We start from the raw sequence: 19,420 nt of genomic DNA on the forward strand, positions 1-19,420 counted from the left end.
CAGTAAATAACCAACAACTGTTGCAGCATTTAGGAGGATTAGCTTTACAGAAGAGTATTAATGTTACAGTAATTGACTACTTAGCACCTTATATAGAGCAGAGATCAAAAACAAAGCAAGCTTATAGACTCCTCCTTCTTTGGTCCAGTGTATTGCCTATCCCAAAGGCTCCCCTCACTATACTCTTCATGTACTGTTCGTTACAAAGTGAAACTTAACAATGATTTTAATAAATTTCTATTTGCAATCCACAGTGATGACAGAACACAACAGACTGAAGCATATGAGAGAAAGTGTCCTGGTGACAACACAGACTATTAGGGAAAGTGGGTTTAAAGGGGAAGGGTATATATTGCATACTACAGAAGTGCTAGGATAAGCAAGATGTTCTCTCTCTTTATCATGTCTAATATTGTTGTACTCCATTTTCATTCTTACCTTCAGGAGTTTAGTAGCAAGTTTTAAAACATTGTTTACTAGTGTCAGTTCCTCCTTCTTATTAGGCTTCTTCTCCATTTTCAAATATAGATTTATCTATTCAAATAAAATATTGATTTAACACCTCAACTGAGTTAGCAAGAATCCATTCAAAAACAATTGTTAACGGGATAAGTGATTAGTCAGTAATAATATGATAAATACATAACTCTATTGTGGAAATCCAGAGTTTTTTTTGTTTTGTTTTTTTAAGAACAAATGTTTGTATGATTAATACTATAATAAAAACACATTTTATGATGTACCAAAATAATTGTGACTCTCTCATTAAGACAATAACTGAATCTGTAATTTGACACATCCACAAATCTGATTGGAAAGAAAGAGCAATAAAAGTTGCTTAAAGGACACAAGATTCTCTGTTCTCTCTGGAGTCTTAATACTCTGACAAAATTCTCCAGGTGATAATCAAATATGCCAATGAATGAAACTCCTTATTGAAGCAGAAAAACTGAACGGTGACCATTTCAATGATCTTGGAAGACATTTTTGATGACAACATTGCCCTGAAAGTGTAGCTAAAAATTATAATTTAACTCCCTGTTCCAGGCCTTCCAGAAACTTTGAAACATAAGCAGCTTCTGTTTGTCTTCAACACCCAAAATGTGGCAAAGATCACTTGATAATTAATAAAAACAAATGAAAAGAATTTTTTTTAACTCGGTAACTTTTTATATTAAAAAAAAATCAGCTTCAGTGTAGAATAAAATGAGCAATTTAAAGGTAGACTCCAGACAGACAAACTCACAGATACCAAGTAGCAGAGGAAAAAATAAAGAAACAAAATAATCTAAACTGGCATTAACATAAGCTGAGGCTCAAACATGAGGAATGATCCAATAATGGCTACTAGCATCCATACAGGAAAAAATGCATTCCTACTCAATGCTACTGATTTTACTTCTGAAAAGAAGGAATTACCATTTTTCCACAATATGAAAATAAAACAAAAAAAGAGGAGAGAACTTTTCAGGTACAATCGTGTTAAACTTCTAATGTACAGTCAGCCCACTTAAAATGTGCATTCTGGTTTTAGACTTAAGACTGATTAAGTATAGGGAATATCGCTTGAAAGTGGGAATAGTGCAGAAACCAAAACCATCTCTAAAACAGGAATGAAGTGAGCTATCTGTATTTAGCATACTAAACCATATTGAGAAAGTAATAACTAAAGGACACTGTGGGGACAAAGATCCTTTGGCAATAACCAACCTCATGGCTAGTTTACAAAAAAAAAAAAGAACGGTTGATACCCAAGTTTTTCAATGATAGTCTGTGGAACTCTCAGGGACACAGAGTCTCCGTATTTGCATAAGCATGTTAAAGTATGCCCTGAGCACAAAGAGGACTTTGATCAAAACATAGCACACATTTTATACATCAAGGAACTAGACAGAAGCACTTTACTTATAAAAGCAATTGAAGGTGGTTTCAGAAGGACTTGACAGGTTACAAGCTGATAACTAATTTCAAAGTGTCAATGGAAATCTGACTTGACCTAACTAAAAAAAAGAAGCTATGGAATCTCTCCTTTATTTCTCCAGCATGACTGATACCAAAAACAAAGTCCATTTGCTGAACCCAGAATAGGAGGAAGCCGTGGAAAACTTAGTTTATGGAAGGCAAAGTTAAGCTCCATCTTATTCATGCAGCATTTAAAAATGAAGATCCAAATTTCTCCAAATGTGTGTTTGTGAAGGAGTCAGTATCACAGTTTGTTGTATCAATAGACAGAAAACTGGGGAACTCAAAACATGAAAGGTAAGATGGTTGAATCCAGAATTTCGTTAATTTTTGAAAGATGTGTATTCTGTCCAGTCAGGGCCGGCTCCAGGCACCAGCCCACCAAGCTTGTGCTTGGGGCGGCACCTGGAGGGGGGCGGCGCAGCGCTCCGGCTCCGGCCGCCAGGGAGAGCAGAGCCACAGTGGGATGGCCACCCTCCCCGCGGCGCTCTGGCCGCCGGGGAGAGTGGGGCCGCGACCGGGCTCGCTGCCCTCCCCCGGCGCTCTGGCCGGGCTCGCTGCCTTCCTCCCGGCGCTCTGGCCGCCGGGGAGAGCGGAGCCGCGGCGGGCACTCTGCCCTCCACCCTGCGCTCTGGCCGCCGGGGAGAGCGGAGCCGCGGCGGGCTCTCCGCCCTCCTCCCGGCGCTCTGGACGCCTGGGAGAGCGGAGCCCCAGCTGGGCTTTCCACCCTCCTCCTGGGGCTCCGGCCGCCAACGCTCCGGCCGGTCGGGGAGAGCGGGCCCGCGGCCGGGCTCGGCGCCCTCCCCTGCCGCGCTGGGGGGGTGGCGGGAGGCTTTTTTGCCTGGGGCGGCAAAAAAGCCAGAGCCAGCCCTGTGTCCAGTCAGTTCAGTATCAGCAAGTTTGTTTTCAGCACATATGAATTGGTTTAGTCAAAGCTACATAATACACAAAATGCTTGTACGTTGGTTAATTGTGTAAGATGGTTACCTTACAGTAACTGGTGTTCTTTGAAATGTGCTCTCTAAATGTATTTTACTCTTGGTGCACGTGAGCCCTCAGTAGTGAGATCAGAACATTTTGGCCAGCAGTGCCTGTTGGCCCAGGTCTGTGCCCTAGCTACCCTCACACCCCAGAAGGCATAAAAGGGCACAGAAGGGTCAATTGCATCTCAGTTCATTTGCTAACCAGAATCTACATGACTATAGAATCTCATAGTGAGGAAGGAGGGCATGGATTACAACTAGGTAATACATATCAAAGAACATCAGTTACTGTAAAGTAAGTAGCAGCTTTTCTTCCAGTGATTGTTTATATGTATTACCACTCCTGATGATTCCCAAACAATGACCTCCTGCGGTGGGTCAACAGTCTTAACCAAATGGGGACTGAAAAACTGCCTTGCCAAAACTAGCACCAGCTCAAGAATCCTCCCCAGTTGCATAGCATTTTATTAGTGTACAAATTAAACTCCAGGAGGCAGCTTTACAAGTTTTGGAGATGGGGACATTTTTAAAGGAAGCCACAAATGCTACCTGAGTTCTAGCAGAGTGAGCTTTTATCTAAGCAAGGCGATCAAACTTAGTTATTTAATAACATAGTCTAATACAGTCTGAAATCTATCGGGATAACCTCTAGGAAGAAATTGCTTTCCCTTTTACTCTTTCAATATAGGCTATAAATAATATAGAAGAGACTCTAAATGGTTTGGTTATATGTTAATAAAAATACAATGTTCTCAAAATTACAAAAGGGTGTAATTTTCCTTCAGAACTGCTAGCATCAGATTTGGGAAAGAAAACCAGTAAATGAATGGTCTGATTAATATGAAAGTCAGAAACCACTTTAAGAAGGAATCTCTGATTAGGCCTAAAAGAAACCTAATCTCTATGAAAAATAATGTATGATGACCAGGCCATTAAAACTTTAATTTTGCCAACCAGACAGACCAGACACACTGGCCACTAAAACCAATGTTTTCACTGAAAGATGATGTAATGAACTCAGCAGTCCTACTAATTCCACATTAAAGTCCCATGTTGGAGGGGGTTTCCCTAATCGGGTGAGAGGGAGGGTTGGACTAAATACACTAAGATCTTTAAAAATCTAAAAACCGTAAGGTATGAAAATATTTTTTTATTTTGAATTTGTGAATTAAGAAGATATAGCTGCTAGATTCTGTTAGTTCTATAAAAGTGAAAGTCCAGATGATTTAGTGAAAGCAGATAGTCCAAAATGAATGGAAGGTCTGTTAGAAATGGTGAAACATTGTTGTGCCCAAACAGTGAATCTTTCCATTTTTGTCATTATAAGTAGATCTTTTAGGGTCCTGTGACACTGCACCCCATATTCTTCATAGTGATATTATTATATGATTATAGCATAATTATGATTTATTTTATGCAAGACGGGTCATGTAAGGTGTCATTGGAAAAGCTATGATTTGTTGAATATGATTATCCTACTTGTATGCATGTATCATTTTTGTATCTGAAGTTATAAATATTGATTATGTATCTGTACTTCAAATGTAGTTACAACTGGGTAACGCCCACCAGACAAGGTGCTTTCAGTCTAGATAGTTGGTTGGGAAGGGCCTATTCAGGGTAATAGGCCATTAGGGAAAACAATAGGCCTTAGGAGATGCTTATCTCCCACCTGGTGAGCTTTCCTGAGAACACTCCAAACAGCCTGTAGCGGTAATAGCTGCTATGACTCTACAAGGATATGTGACCAGGCCACATGATTCTGGACTCCATCTTGGGATGTCAGTATTTTTCCACAAACTTGTCTGGGAACCAAGTTTTGAAACACAGGGTTCCCGCCATATGCTAAAGCTATATAAGGCAGGGAGTGACATCATCTGTTGTTCTTCACTCCCCGTACAAGAAGATTCCTGAAAGCACCTGAGGAACAAAGACTGAACTGGGGGAAGTTCTGGACCCAGGCTAAAGGGATTTCTAGCCTGTGTATGAAAGACCTGGGGATTCCAAGCTGCAAAGCAAGTATAGTTTGTGCCTTAAGAATCTGCAGCCTGCTTGTATCAGGGTGAGGGATTCTTAATTCAAATCCTATCTTTCTAGTATATTAAGCTTAGATCACTTTTTCCTTTATGTACTAAGTCATCTGCTTTGATCTGTTTGCTATCACTTATAATCACTTAAAATCTATCTTTTGTAGTTAATTTATTTTATGTTTTAATCTAAACCAGTGAGTTTGGAGTGACGTGCTTGGGAATCTTAGCTCAGAGAGGCTGTTGTATATTCCTCTCCCCATTGAGGGGGGAGGCGAACTGGATAATAAATTCATACTGGTTGGGGTTTGGACCAGGGCAGAACAGTACTGTTCTGGGGTTCTAGGCTGGAAAGCTGGGGATTATTTTGGCTGTAGCCTCTCTACTGCTGGTTAACATGCAGTGGCTAGTCAGAGAGCCTACATGTAACCGCAGCTGGCTGTGTCCCTACCTGTGTGTATGCTGGTGGAAGTGTAAGGCCGGGAGCATGTCTGCAGCTTGTCAGAGCAGCACAGGATGAGAGGTAGCCCAGGCTGATGGGTCAGAGGGCACAGCAGTACCCCAGTTCTAGGCAGCACCCCAGGAGGAACCCGTCACAAGTCCTTTCTACTATTAAAATATTCGGTATATCCCTGGAGCAAGACTTCTTTACATCTGTTAAGCAATAAGAATCCAAGCTTTAAGGTGCAGTGTCTTCCTGTCATCTTGAAACATCTAATTTGACAGTAAAGGCAATGTTATTGGAATCCAAACTGACAGTGTCAGCAGGTCTGGGATCAAAAATTGCCTGGGCCAGGCTGGTGCAGTTAATATTATTGTTGCTGTGGCATCCTTGGGCCTTCTCAGAGTGTGCAAAATTAAGGGGGATAGTTGGGTAGGTGGACATCAAAAATCAAGATCATGATATTAGGAAGGCACCTGATAGGGTCAGAGTTGGATCTCTATCTCAAGCAAAAGATGTTGCATTTTTGTTCACTTCTGTGGCTAACAAATCTATGATCTCTTGCATTCAGTTTTGGAAAATGTGCTGATTAATTGAGTTCTTTATGGACCACTCCTGGTCAGATCAAAAATGCCTGCCCAGCTGAAACACATGGGTATTTATTAGTTTTGTTAGATGGATAAGCAGCGACAGATACTAGATGGCTGGTGCATCACTCCCATAGCTGGGTTACTTCCTGACACAGAAGAGGCCCGTTCCTGCCTGTTTAAATAAAACATTTCAGCACTGTTGTCTGTCATCGCTTGAATTGACTTGCCTTGGATTAGAGGCAAGAATGCTACATGTCAGACAAACTGCTCTGAGCTCCAAAATATTTATGTATCGAAGAGATTCAACTTTTGACCACAGACGTTGAGTCTGATGACTTAAATGTGCTTCCCAACCTAGACTGGAAGCATCCATCACCAGTGTTAACAAGGGGAGAAGAAGTGCAAGAGGGACATCCTTGCATACATCAATCAGATCTTTCCATCGTGGAAGCGAAGAAAGTACAAACTGAGTACCCCTTCCAATATATCTCTATGAGGTTGTATTGGAGCTAACCCCTTCCAGTATCTCTCTATGAGGTTGTATTAGAGTGTAAACTGATTTCAGCCAGTCCTGCATACAATGAAAGTTAAGTCTGGCATAAAGAGTGATGAATATGCATCACGCATTGTGACTCAGAACTCTTAGTCATGATCTTACTGTTGTGCAAGGGTTGCTCTGCAATTGGAAAATGATTCACATTGTGGTCTCAAATCTGGATTGATACCGAAGTGGAATCCAGAAGACCCCCTTGAATTTTATTTTGTTGTGATGGAGTCAGATTTTCCTTGTTTACTGCAAGCCCCAAACTGGCACACAGATGGAGAATGTACCGAATGTTAACTGAAACTTGCTGAGGAGGGGTATCTTGAAATCAGCCAATCATCAATGTAAGGCTAAACTTGAAATGTTCTGCTTTCTGAGGGCTAGTCTACACTACACAGTTAAGTCGATATAAGGTGCCTTATGTTGACCTAATTATGTCAGTGTCTACACTACACTGATGTAAGTGCCTTAATACACTGACATAAGTCCACCTCCATGAAAGGTATAAGGCTTAAGTCGGTGTAGTTAGGGTGACGCAGTGTTTGTGTAGATACTGCATCCTTTACATCAGCTTTCTTGTCAATTTAATGGCAGGAGCCGTGAAATTGACATGCAAGTCCCCAGTACCTGGAGAGCTAGGTGGCTTTTGACCCTGCTCCCATCTGGAGCCCGCAGAGCTTAGGACCCCACTCCCTGCCGGGAGCCAGGCAGCCCTGTCAATTTCACAGCTGGGAAATTGACAAGGCTGGCCGACTCCCGGCAGGGTGCGGGCGGTAGGGTGCGAAGCCAGGGCAGCTGGCGCCTGTTCCCCGGTAGCAAGAATTCCCGGGTATCTTGCCCCAGCTCCTGGCAGGGAATGGGGGAGGGGAGAAGCACCGGGCTGCTTACCCCGGATCTGGGCAGGGATCAGGGGGACAAGCCCAGGCGGCTTCCCCCAGCTCCCAGTGGGGAACAGGGAGTGGAGGATAGAGGACAGCCTGTCGGGAGCCTGTGGGGCAGCCAGGGTCCTGGCAGGAAGCTACCACTGGAGTTGAGAGACTGGGCTCTCAGCTCCCCACACTGCCACTCTCAGGTGAGTGGAAGCACTCCTGGTGAGGATCTGCACCAGTGACCCGAGGGTAATGTGGACATGCACCACTGCAGTAATTACTGCAGTGGCTGTAAGTTGACCTAATATAGGCTGACATAGGTTTGTTGGGTAGACATACCCTGAGAAATGCCGCCACTGCTGCCAGAAATTTTGTAAAGGCCCAGGGGCTGCTGACAAGCCGAACAGAAGAACTCTATTGGAAATGTTGTGTACCCAACTATGAAACAGAACTATTTCCTGTGTGCAGGATGGTTGGAAATATGCATTGTGGCGGTACAGAGCTGTAAACCAATTTTGTGGGTCTGGGAACAAGATTATTGAGGTTAAGGTCATGGTTCGGAATTTGAGTCAAATGTATTTATTGAATCTGCCTAGATCCAGAATGGGTCTCTAATCTCCTCTGTTAGGAAGCAGGAAAAAATGAGAACAAATGACCTTTCTCCTGAATTGAAGAGGAACCTCTACTATGTCTGTGAGGGACTTCACAGATTGAACTTCTTGTTGTAGAGTCCTCCAGAGGAGTCCCTGAAAAGGGACGGGGATGGTGGATGGGGTGTAGGGATAGACTGGCACTGAAGAGTATAACCAGTCTGGTTAATCTGGAGGAATCCATTAGGCTGCTGTAATATTGTTCCAGGCTTCAGAGTTATAAATGAGACTCACCAAAAAGGGGTAGAAATGAAAAAAAAAAAAATTCAAAATGATTGATTTGGAACAGTTCTCTACAGAACTGTTAAACGTGCTGACTCTTTGTTGGTGACAGACGTGAAGAGGTTGTCATAGATGAAGCAGATGGACCAGTGCAGCAAGCAGGTGCTTGGGACAGCCAACGGAAAGGGGCGGCACGTCCGACTCTTCAGCGGCGGGTCCCTCAGTCCCTCTCAGAGGGAAGGACCTGCCGCCGAATTGCCGCCAAAGAATGAAGCGGCAGCGGTAGAGCTGCCGCTGAAGTGCCGCCGATCGCAGCTTTCTCCCCCCCCCGCCGCTTGGAGCGGCAAAAATGCTGGAGCCGGCCCTGCTCTTATGGAAGCATTGCTTCTTTCTTAGAGGTTCAGCAAGTCTAGAATATGCATAAAAAGTTGAGACAGTTGCTTTGATTGCGTTTGGCTGTATTGTTTTTAGCTGAAGAGTGTATATGCCCAGTGATGGAAATGTTACTCAACCTGTGCAGTAACTGTAGTTCTTTGAGATGTGTCCCCCTATAGGTGCTCCACTTTCCGAACCCTCGATCGAAGATTTCTAGCTAGCAACATCTGTTTGGCCCATACATGCACCCAATGCCTCCTTGTGGCAGACACCAAGGCTACATAGGAGTGCGTGGATGAATCGCCCTCAGTTCCTTCTCTACTCATTCATCCTCTAGGGAACAACTGAAGCAGAGGGGAAGGAGGGCGAGTAGTGGAGCATCCATAGGGGGACACATCTAAAAGAACCATAGTTACATCAGAGGATAACATTTCTTACTTTTCTAGTAGTGTCCTATAGATGCTCCACTTCATGTGACTTCTGAGCAGTATCCCTAGAAGGAGGGGAGAGCTTCGGAACAGGATCCAGAACTGAAGATAGTACTGCAGAGCCAAGTGACATCAGAACTGACAGCATGAAGTAGAGCATAATGCTTCAAAAATGTACAAACTGAAGACCAGGTAGCAACTCTATATATCTCAAATACTGGGATATTCTCCAAAAAAATGCAGCAGATGTCGCCTACCATTTGGCTGAATGCACTCTCAGCCCCAGGGAGTTGCTGACTACCTGCAGACTCATAACAGTAGCAATACAACCCGATATCCACTTTGAAAGTCTTTGAGCAGAAATGCAAGCCCCCTTAGACCTATCTGGGAAGGATATGAAGAGCAGAAATTGAGAATTCCTCAACTGGGGGAAAAAAGCAACGAGATGTACTTTGACTGAACTAATGGATAACCCGGAGAAGTTCAGATCCAGCAGGTAATCTAGGATGAGGGAAAGGGGAACTGATTCCAACCAGAGGTAGTGACAGCCACACAAGTGGACAAATCTCTTCCATTTCTGCAGATAAGTACACGGATTGATGTTTTTCTACTATTTAATAACACCTACTGCACCTCCGTAAGGCAGGAAACCTTTATTCCAGAGAAACATCCGGGAGCCAGACTCTGAGCCATAGAACTGCCAGTTTGGGGTGAAGTGTGTGACCCACATCCCAAAGCAGATGAGGAATGATCAGGAGCCTGATCGGCATTTTGATACAGAGCTGAAGTAGGTAAGAGTACCACGCTTCTCTTGGCCAGGTAGGCACTATGAGGATAAACTCTGGTCTTATACTGCCTGATCTTGTTAAAATTAAGGGTGTTGGAGGAAAGGCATAGAACAGGGTCTTTTCCATGGTAGAAGGAAGGCGTCCCAAAGGGAGTGGTGACCTAGATCCCTCTTGGACAGAAGAGAGGACACTTCCTGTTATCAGAGGTGGCAAAAAGATCGATCTCTGGCTTTCACCATCTCTGGAATATGCAAGGGAGGACTTGAGTGTCTAGTTCCCATTTGTAGTCGTGGGAGAAGTGTCTGCTGAGGGCATCAGCAGTGGTGTTCCAGATGGACTGGAAGGTGGACTGCTGAAATCTGGATATGGTTGGTTATGCACCAGTTCTAGAGCTTTATAAGTTCAGTGCACAAGGAGGGGAATCTTGCGCCTTCCTGCTTGTTGATGTAAAACATACTGGACATGTCTGTCATGACCCTGATCATTTTGCCCTGATGAAGGGTAGGAAATGGAGGCAAGCATTCCTGATCATCCTGAGTTCCAACAAGTTGGAAGCTGATTTTGTGGGCTGTTCATCTGCCCTGAAACTTGAGGATGTTGAGTTGGGCTTTGGCTGTTAGAGTCACTGATAGGGCTGGGCAGCAGAAAGGGATGCTTGCACAGACATGAGGTTGCTCCTTCCACCAGTTTAGTGAGTTCTTTATTCACCCGCCCATCCAGAGCAAGGTTATCTTCTCCAGTTGATTCTGCCAGATTTCACGCAGAACAGCAGCCTCGTGTTTCTCCTTTGCAGCATCAACTCCACACTTGTGAAGAACAACTTCATCACACTGATCTTAGTCCTGCTTTGAGTGCAGGGGACTGGACTAGAAGACCTTTCGAGGTCCCTTCCAGTCCTACAATTCTAGGATTCTATAAACATCTAGTTGGTCTAGGGATCCTCTGTAAGATGGGCCTTCCCTAAGAGATCCTTTCCAAGATTAGGGAACTAAGAGAAGTTGCATGTAAGCTGTGTTTGTTTAGACACCTTATGTAAATATACCTCTTCCTGGGCCACCTTGAAGAAGAATTTCTGAACAAATGCCCCTGAGATGCATCAATATTTTCATCCTCTGGACAGATGACCTAAACTCCCTCATAGATGTCCACTACTTCAACTATCTATAGAGAACACTACCACACTACCATCAACTACCTGAATACCATGCTCAGGGTTCAGGAGTAAGCAATGGACCCATACAGATAACTACATACAAGAAACCCACAGATCATCATCCCTACCTTCACCATCCCAAATACATCAAGCCACCCCAAACACACCAAGAAATCGGTTATCTACCCCTAGGCAGGCATTCACATAACACAGAATATACTCTGAGAAGAAAGTCCAGGATATACACTTTAACCCATATAAAACCACCTTCACCGAACAAGGACACTCCACCAGGTAAGTAGATTGCATCAGGGAACAGACCATCCAGATATCCTGAGATGACCTGCTTCAATACAGAAATAAAAACCCCTTCAACCACACACCTCTAGCTGTCACCTACCACATCACACTGGAACCCATACAGGGAATCACCAAACAATTACAACCCATACTTGATGGGGACCACATCCTGAAAGAAATCTTTCCTGAACTCTCTCTTCTGGCCTTCATACAATTCCCCAACCACTCCAAGCTCATCATCAGAAGCAAGCTCCTCAGAGATCAGGACAAACCAACTCAAAATGGCACCAGACCCTGCCAGAACAGATGTAAAACCTGTAGACATATCAACTGCTATGATGATCAACACCCCCCACAACACACCTTTCCAGATCCATTGGTCCTACACATGCCTATCACAATAATGTGGGGGACTTCATCCAGTGCACTAAATGCCCCAATAAAAACTGTGTGGGTGAAACCAGACTATCACTAAGCTCTCAAATGAACTTACAGAGAAAAATGATAGAAGACAAAAACATCCTGTGAATACTTTCCACAAAGCGATTACTCCATAGCTGACCTCTCACTCAGAAATCCGATCTATAGCCAACTTAAATCCTATCCCCAGCATTTTTTTCCCCTTTCCTGACCTATGACTTCACCTTGAATGGTCCCTTGAAATATGTGTTGACTACATATACTAAACAATCTGTTCCACCTTGTATTTAGCTATGACACGGAGTACATTTCCCAGACCTGAAGAGCAGTGTGTAAGATCAAAAACTTGCTTCTCTCACCAACAGAAGCTGGTCTAATAAAAGATAGTACCTCACCCACCTTGTCTCTAATTAAAAAAACCTTTTTCTTATAGGAAGCCCATATAAGAAACATTCTACTAGGGCAACAGCAACTTTTATAGAAGCTTCTTCAGCTCGCCTGAAAAAGACTACTGTAAGATTTGTGAAGTGGCTAAAAGCTGTTTTTACTGAGCATTACTCTAGATTTGGCAGTACGGAAAAATATGGGAACTGAGCAACATGTTGTATATGTCTTTAATATCATGATTTCACTGAATTTGGGGTTGTTTAAAGTCCATGGCCCATGGACTCCCAGACTGAAGACATATGGAGAGATAAATATGCAGGTCTAGGTACATTCTCACCTGCTCAGTAAGTAATATTGAGGTATTGCTGTATTTTTTACTTGTTTCAGATCCAAGTGTAACAAATCTTAGGAGAAAGAGAGTTAATGAAATGCACCAAATCACTAGTTCCCAATTGTAGTGACAATCAAGGAAGATCTCATGCACATGAAGCAACTGAAAGTAAAGAGAAAAAGCAAAATTAAGAGTTATTGAACTTCAAAATAAAGGTTAATGCTACAGTAAGATAAAAGAACTTTAGTTCCTAATATTTTTTTTTCTTGTAAAAAGTATGGATCTGGTTTTTACTCTATAATAGACTTTTTAAATTATTTTATATTTCAAAACCAACATTCTATTAACAGAGATAGGTTTTCATGTAAGGACTGAGCAGTCCTAAGAGTAGTTTAGAAAGTTTTGGTCCCTTTAGCATGTAAGTAAAGCAAAAAAAATATTTTAATACAAAATGAAGAGGTTTGAACTCCTTAAGTTATCACATTTGCTCGAAAACAGCAACATACTTATCACTTGGATTAAAAAGAAAACTGAATTCATATAAAGTTGCTAAACTTAAAATTATGTTCATATTAAAATATGTATGATTAACACTACGATTTTGGTATGGAGGTCATGGTGTTCACAATAATAATGCATCTGAATAAAAACCGGGACGAGCCTGTCCCATAGGCTGAACCCAGCTCCACAGGTGCCAGAGACGAGGAGGTTGGAAAGCCAAAGAGCCACTCTCCTCTCCCCCACCTCCTTTTTAAAACTAGACTGCAAGGGAAAGTCCTGGGGCCTGATCCAGCTGTCCAGCAGCCAGGTCCCACTATATGTTGTTCCATGTGCTGGTAATTGGGCTCTCACCCACCAGTTGCCGAAACCATGGCAGTACCCCTCTCTAGGTGCTGTAGACTATCTGAATCCAGGAAGAGGGACAGAAGTGTCACCCAATGGCCTCAGGCTCACCAGCAGGGAGAGTAAGGTAAGGAGCGGGCAAAGGGGAGCAGGGCCTCCAGGAGGGTCGGGCTAGTGGAGCGGGGCTCCCTTGAATGACCTTTCCGTCATTTATCTTTTTTTCTCCTGCACCTCTGCCATGAAATTTACTATAAGTTTCCATGCCAAAATCATAGCCTTGTTTAGTTTATATACCAGGAAAAGGCAGTTAAATTATTTTTGGCTAAAAAGGAATGGAAAAACGATGGCTAGTCGATTCAAATGACAGGGCTCCTGGTTGTTAGCTGTAGACATCCAAGAAAGTGTTTACAGTAAATATTAGGCTATATAAACATAGGTTTGCTTATTCCACTAGAGGGCAGGCTAATACTAGCACACTTAACAATGTAATCTTTCCTGAAGAGTTCGGTGTAAGCTCTCTCACTAACACAAACTGGACCAATAAAAGATATTATCACACATCTGGTCTCTCTAATATCCTGGGACCAATATGGCTACAATACTACTGCATTTCCTATTTCTCACAGAAATCAGGATGGCAATTTATAGCAACAGAACGAAAGGAATAGGAGACAGTATACAAACACCCAGAATGCAAATAATTAAGACACTATTAAAATATCTCACTGAATAATATTATATTATACTTTTAAAATCCCCAATTAACCCCTCCAGATTAATTTAATTAAACAAAGTGCCTGCAAAAGCAGGTTTTTGATAGTGGATGAAAAAAATTATAACAGAGATATGAAAACAATGTCAGTTTATTTACTTTTAATTTATACTCTTGGTAGAATACATTTAGCCATACACTGGTGGTTAAAAAGTTAAACTTCTAAAATGGATAAATTGAGTTATAGTAGAAATTAATCTTCTGAAAAGGCACTAACCATATGATAGTTATTTTCACTGTATATCTTCCAGCCTGGAAGGCTTGCTTATAAAGTGTAACATTTTTAAAGAAACATTGTAAAGTCTTGGCTGTCTTTACATAAATGAGGTATCCTCACCTGAGCACAGCAGATAAATACAACTGAAATAGTCAATAAGAAGGCAGATGAAACTATTACATCGACTGACCGCTGAGGACCTCGCCGCTGAAAATAAGGGAAACATATTGAGTGAAAGTCTCTGTAGTAATTGACCAAGAAACTTTGTAGATTTAGTCAGGTTCACACCCCCAGCATAGGCTGATTATGGCTCTCAGTGGCATAACCTAGAACTTTAAAAACAAAATGTATTTTAATTTTACAGTGTAGCTACACATTAATATTTCCTGAGACAATGCATCACCAATGAAGAAGAAAGGGGAAGTGGGTGGCTCAGAGAAACTATAATAGACTATGAAACACTGGTTTGCTCAGTTCCTCAGTGATCAAAAGTTGCTAGTTAATAGTATTCCTTAACTGCCTTATGAATGGAAAAGATATTCTGCCTCAGGCCATAGCAAAGAACTAAACTTGGGTTGACAGCAGAGTTGGAATACAGACTACTGCTATCAAGATGCCATCTACATACATCAGTACAACAATCTTTCAGTATAAGAATACTGCATTGGGATACCAAAAGATTATCCCACATAGCCATACTATGCTTCTACATGCGAAAATTCTCATGAGGGAGGGATGGAAAAAAAGAAAGGTCTGGGACAGGCTAATATGACTGGAAAGGCATGTTTTTATTGTTTTCAATAACCTCACTCCCAGTTACATATACAGCAAGATGATCCTGTAATACTGGGGGGGTGGGGGGGTGGGGGGGGTGTTCCTTTAAGAATTGAGTGCCCTCTGCTGGATTGAAAAATGTGTACATTATGAACATACATTCATTTTTACTTCCCATCTTTCTTTTCCCTTCTGAAAATTTTACTTCTCTGTTGCATGAATGAGAAATGTAGGAGTTTTTGATTGTGAGGTATCATTTACTTATTTGGGACACACTTAGAACCTGAACAAACAAGACATATAATTTCTCCTGAATCCAGTGACTCCACTTTTTTCTGGATAATGATCAAAGTGAATATTGAGAACAGCTTGTCCTAGCACAAAGTTTATTAGTGCATGCGTGACAAATGGGGAAAAAAACAAAAAAGGGGAAACGAAAATGCCACATATGAATGTCATTCTAAAATCTCAATGTCTTGAATCACAACAGAACATACAAGCTGCGTCAAGGCAGTGTCTCTCTTTGCTTCATAGCTACCCACATTATATAACCCACAGTTTGCACAAGTTGGCACGTTGGCTCAAAACAGGCTCTGGAACAGCAGAATTGTACAAATCAAAAATGAAGGGCTTTGGCAAAACTATCCAGGAAATCTTTACAACAGAATGTGTCTGCGTTCTGCATGTCTTTAGGCAATGTTTTCATAAAGCAATAAATTCATCCACAAAAATGCATGGGAGGATAATTGACAAATTGTTTTTGGACTACAATGTAGTCTACAGTTTATTAGTCAATTTAATATGGTGCAGGGGCCAAATGAACTGCATATACAGTAAACACAAAATTTTGGCTCTTGATAGGCTGAACACAGTTATATAAACGGTCTAAAGTTCTACTAAAAATAGTTCTGTGCTTTTTTCTTTGAAATAATTTCTTTGTATGACGTAATGCGCTCCGCTTAGGAAAGCACCTTGTGATCATTTGAAGCTACAGTTTGTCCAGAGTATCTGATAACATCTTGTCTAACAACACCAGAGACTCTGGGCTTTCAGGTAGAATTCAAGGTTTTTATTTTGACCTTTAAAGCACTTCTATATGGTTTTGGTCTAATATTATTTTAGAGATTGCCTCTTTCATTACTCCATACTATCACAGTTGTGATCAGCAGAGTTGCTAGAAATGGAGCTCCCTTGACAGAGATGAGAAGGAACTGCCAGAAAGGCACTCTCTGTGAGGGTCACTCGACTATGGAATAATGCTTCCTTCTTTGGTCTTCTGGAGTCCAAACTGGTTAACCTTCCAGATGTGTCGCAAGGCTCCCCTATTTTCAGGGGTATGTGGGGATGGAACAGGATGAGGTGAGGAGAATTTGTGAATTATGCTATAATAGTTACATGGTGGGAACAAAGTATAATTGTATAAGATGGCAGTGAATTTACTAAACCATTGATTTTTACTTATAATGAAAGGAGAGCCTGAAGTAATGGACAGATGGTCCTAGTAGGTATGGCTTTCTTTTTTTAATTGCAGTGTTGAAACACAAATATTGCTGTACTAAGTAAGCGACTACATAAAGTGAAACTGATTTCCATTGTCGGAGAGGAGAGAAATAAAGAGCATAAGTACTAACAAGTAATCTGTATTTCAAAACTTTCATACAATATTAACTTAAATATTATTTTAATAATATTGGTAAACAAGATTGTTTACAACATTTTTAAGTTGACAGTTCCCTTTAAGAAAGTGGTGTTGGAAGGGTTCAAAATGAAGTGATGCCCTGACTTTCTCAAACAGAAGCGTGGTGGAAGCAAAGGAAAACAGACCATTTCAGGATCGAAAAAGGAAAAGTGGAAGACCTCCTGGCCTCCCAGAAAAAAAAAGCATTTTTAACAATGGTATACTCTGTATAAAGTTAGCATTCAAGGATATAATTAAGTTGAGAAGTCTAGGCAGTGTAGCTTTTTTATATTTAATCTTAGAAAAGGAAGCTTATTTCATTAAAAAGGCCAAGTACTGTAGAAAATTTGTTACATGACATTTTCTTTCTGGGACTAATCTCTTTCCCAGACATTCAGACTAAACCTCACTTCCTGCAAAGGCTGGAGGCAGTTTAGTCTTTTCCATGAGGCTATAGGGCTCAGCCAACCCCTGGAGAATCTCTATGCTGGAAACTGAAGCTGCAGTTAAAGACGGATGGAAGACACCTGATTCCACGATACCCTGGAAATCACTGTCTGCATCTTATCAAATCTTATAAATATGAAGGAGGCATCCACTGCAATAAATTTTGCTCCTCCTGATGTAGCCACCTGGTTCAATCATCTTCAGGTGAAATTGTCGTTGCTGCTCTCCACCAGTCATACAAAAGAAGAAGAAGATGATCTCTGTTGTCTACAGAGGAAAGAAATTCCAGTGATCAGGGCACTAGCCTGGGACTCTGAAAAACTGGGTTTGATTCTGTGCCACAGACTTCCTGTGAGTCTCTAGTCAAGTCACATAGTCTCTGTGTCTCAGCTTCCCATCTATAAATGAGGATAATTGTACTTCCCTATCTGAGAAGTTTTCTAGGCACAAGTACATTAAAGATTGCAAAACACTCAGATGCAGTAGTAATGGATATCATATAAGTACCCACAATAGATAAGATTAGATAGACTAGATAGGGAAACTAGTTCCCCTATGTTCACCTCAACTATTAGGTGGATTATTCTTGAAAGAGGATCAGGGAACGCTCTTTCAAGTTTATGATGAACCTGCGTACTTGGTGAATAGAAGGGGTCCTCTTGGGTCACTTCCTGCAAGATCCTCAAAAATAGTGTTCTGGTAAATATGTCATCTAAGAACAGGTTTAAATGAGCCTGTAGAATCCTTAGCTGAACCAACATCTTTATAAACATGCTGTGAATAAGTTGTTAGAGAACACTCCTGAGTTCAGAACTTCCATTTGGAAAGAAAACTGAAAGGATTATTTGCCCAGCAGCTCAGTTACTTAATTTAAGAACCTGGGATGATACCTTGACTTTTTCTTTTGGAGGTGGCCTGGACCTTGGACTTGGGTGGGAGACGGGGGGTGAGGGTTTGGGCTTTACCCTGAAGAATCGCTTATTAGGAAGGATGATTCACTTTGTGGAGTTTTAAGACGTGAAGAAGAGGATTGATCTTCCCTTATGGAGAGGTTTCTGGAAGAGCCTTTATTGATATGATGGGAAGCAGAAACCCTAACAAGCCATTCCTTGGAAGAAGGGTTTGCAGATTGGGAGTAATCATGGCAGTGCTGTCTTTTTATTACGCTTGAGAGTCTCCTTGTAGATGGAGCTCCACTTTATCTTCTGATTGCTCCATCTGATTTTACTCCTGGGGGCATTCTGCACCAAAAAATTAAAAATTCTGTGCTCAATATTTTAAAATTCTGCAAATTTTATTTGTCAAAATAACACTACATAATCATGCCAGTTTCAATTATTTTGGTAATTTATTTCAAAATACCTGTCAGCAAGTATGTCTGTAACAAAACAAACACAAAAATTCTCCCAGGAGCGGAGTTAAAGAAACCCCCATGACATCCCAGTTCCTGTTTCTCTGCCCCTTCCCTCCCTTTCCCCAGAGTCCAGCAGGGAGCCAGACACCCACAACCCTCTCCTTCCCCCAGAGCCCATCAGCAGGCCCCCCACCCCCAGCCAATACACCCAAACCCTCTCTTCCCCAGAGCCCAACCACAGCCCCCCCCTCCAGCCCAGATACCTGCACCCGGTCCTCCCCCAGAGCCCAGCTGCAGAGCACCCCCTTGCCCATGTAACCATCCCACTCCCCCCCAGAGCCCAGGGATCCACAGGGAGAGAAAGCCTAATGCTTGGTCCCAGGCTTGCACGGAGTTTCCTGCGTGCCACCCTCTCCCTTCCATCAGGGCATGCTGGGAACTGCAGCTGCCAGGAACCCTCTAGTTCCCCCTCTCTACCCCCAGCAGTGTCTTCTATTTGCAAGCTGGGGCTCTGCTGAGTCCAGTGGCCCCTAGCAGCACTGCAGCCCATTTCTATGGGGGAAAGGAAATTCTGCATGCACAACATTAATTTCTGCAAAATTCTGCATTGCGCCGTGGTGCAGAATTCCCCCAAGAATATGATTTATTCTGTCATAAGGGAATCTATGATAAGGCAGGAGGCTAAACCACCACCACTGGAGTCAAAGAAAGGCACAAAGGGCTTGGTCAGGACCAGGAGCTTATTGGAAAAGCCTGAGCTAGCTTTGTTTATTGCAACAGGTGCAGCCAAAATGTCTTGGATTAGGAGAGAAGTAAGGATATTGAAAGGAAGTTAGCAATTCAGAGGAGGGCAGACCTCAATGC

General features: G+C 42.3%; 1 protein-coding gene across 13 annotated transcripts in view; it reads right to left on the minus strand.

Moving 5' to 3' along the window:
• PHTF2 (putative homeodomain transcription factor 2) overlaps nucleotides 1–19,420 on the minus strand; it is a 150,533-nt gene that overhangs the window by 6,740 nt on the left and 124,373 nt on the right. For 6 of the 13 annotated variants that reach the window (XM_065555769.1, XM_042859386.2, XM_042859385.2 and 3 more), the window contains 3 exons: nucleotides 14,424–14,510; nucleotides 12,478–12,633; nucleotides 439–534 (listed from right to left, as the gene is read on the minus strand). The exons of 3 other annotated variants lie outside the window; for them this stretch is intronic. In XM_065555769.1, coding sequence (XP_065411841.1) covers nucleotides 439–534; nucleotides 12,478–12,633; nucleotides 14,424–14,510 — 339 coding nt within the window. Of the gene's footprint in view, nucleotides 1–438; nucleotides 535–12,477; nucleotides 12,634–14,423; nucleotides 14,511–14,534; nucleotides 18,444–19,420 lie in introns of those variants that run through there. 4 more of the 13 variants (XM_065555938.1, XM_024109160.3, XM_042859388.2 and 1 more) reach the window with 3 other exon arrangements.

The sequence above is a fragment of the Chrysemys picta genome, chromosome 1, assembly GCF_011386835.1.
Source record: "Chrysemys picta bellii isolate R12L10 chromosome 1, ASM1138683v2, whole genome shotgun sequence".
Taxonomy (NCBI): domain Eukaryota; kingdom Metazoa; phylum Chordata; order Testudines; family Emydidae; genus Chrysemys; species Chrysemys picta.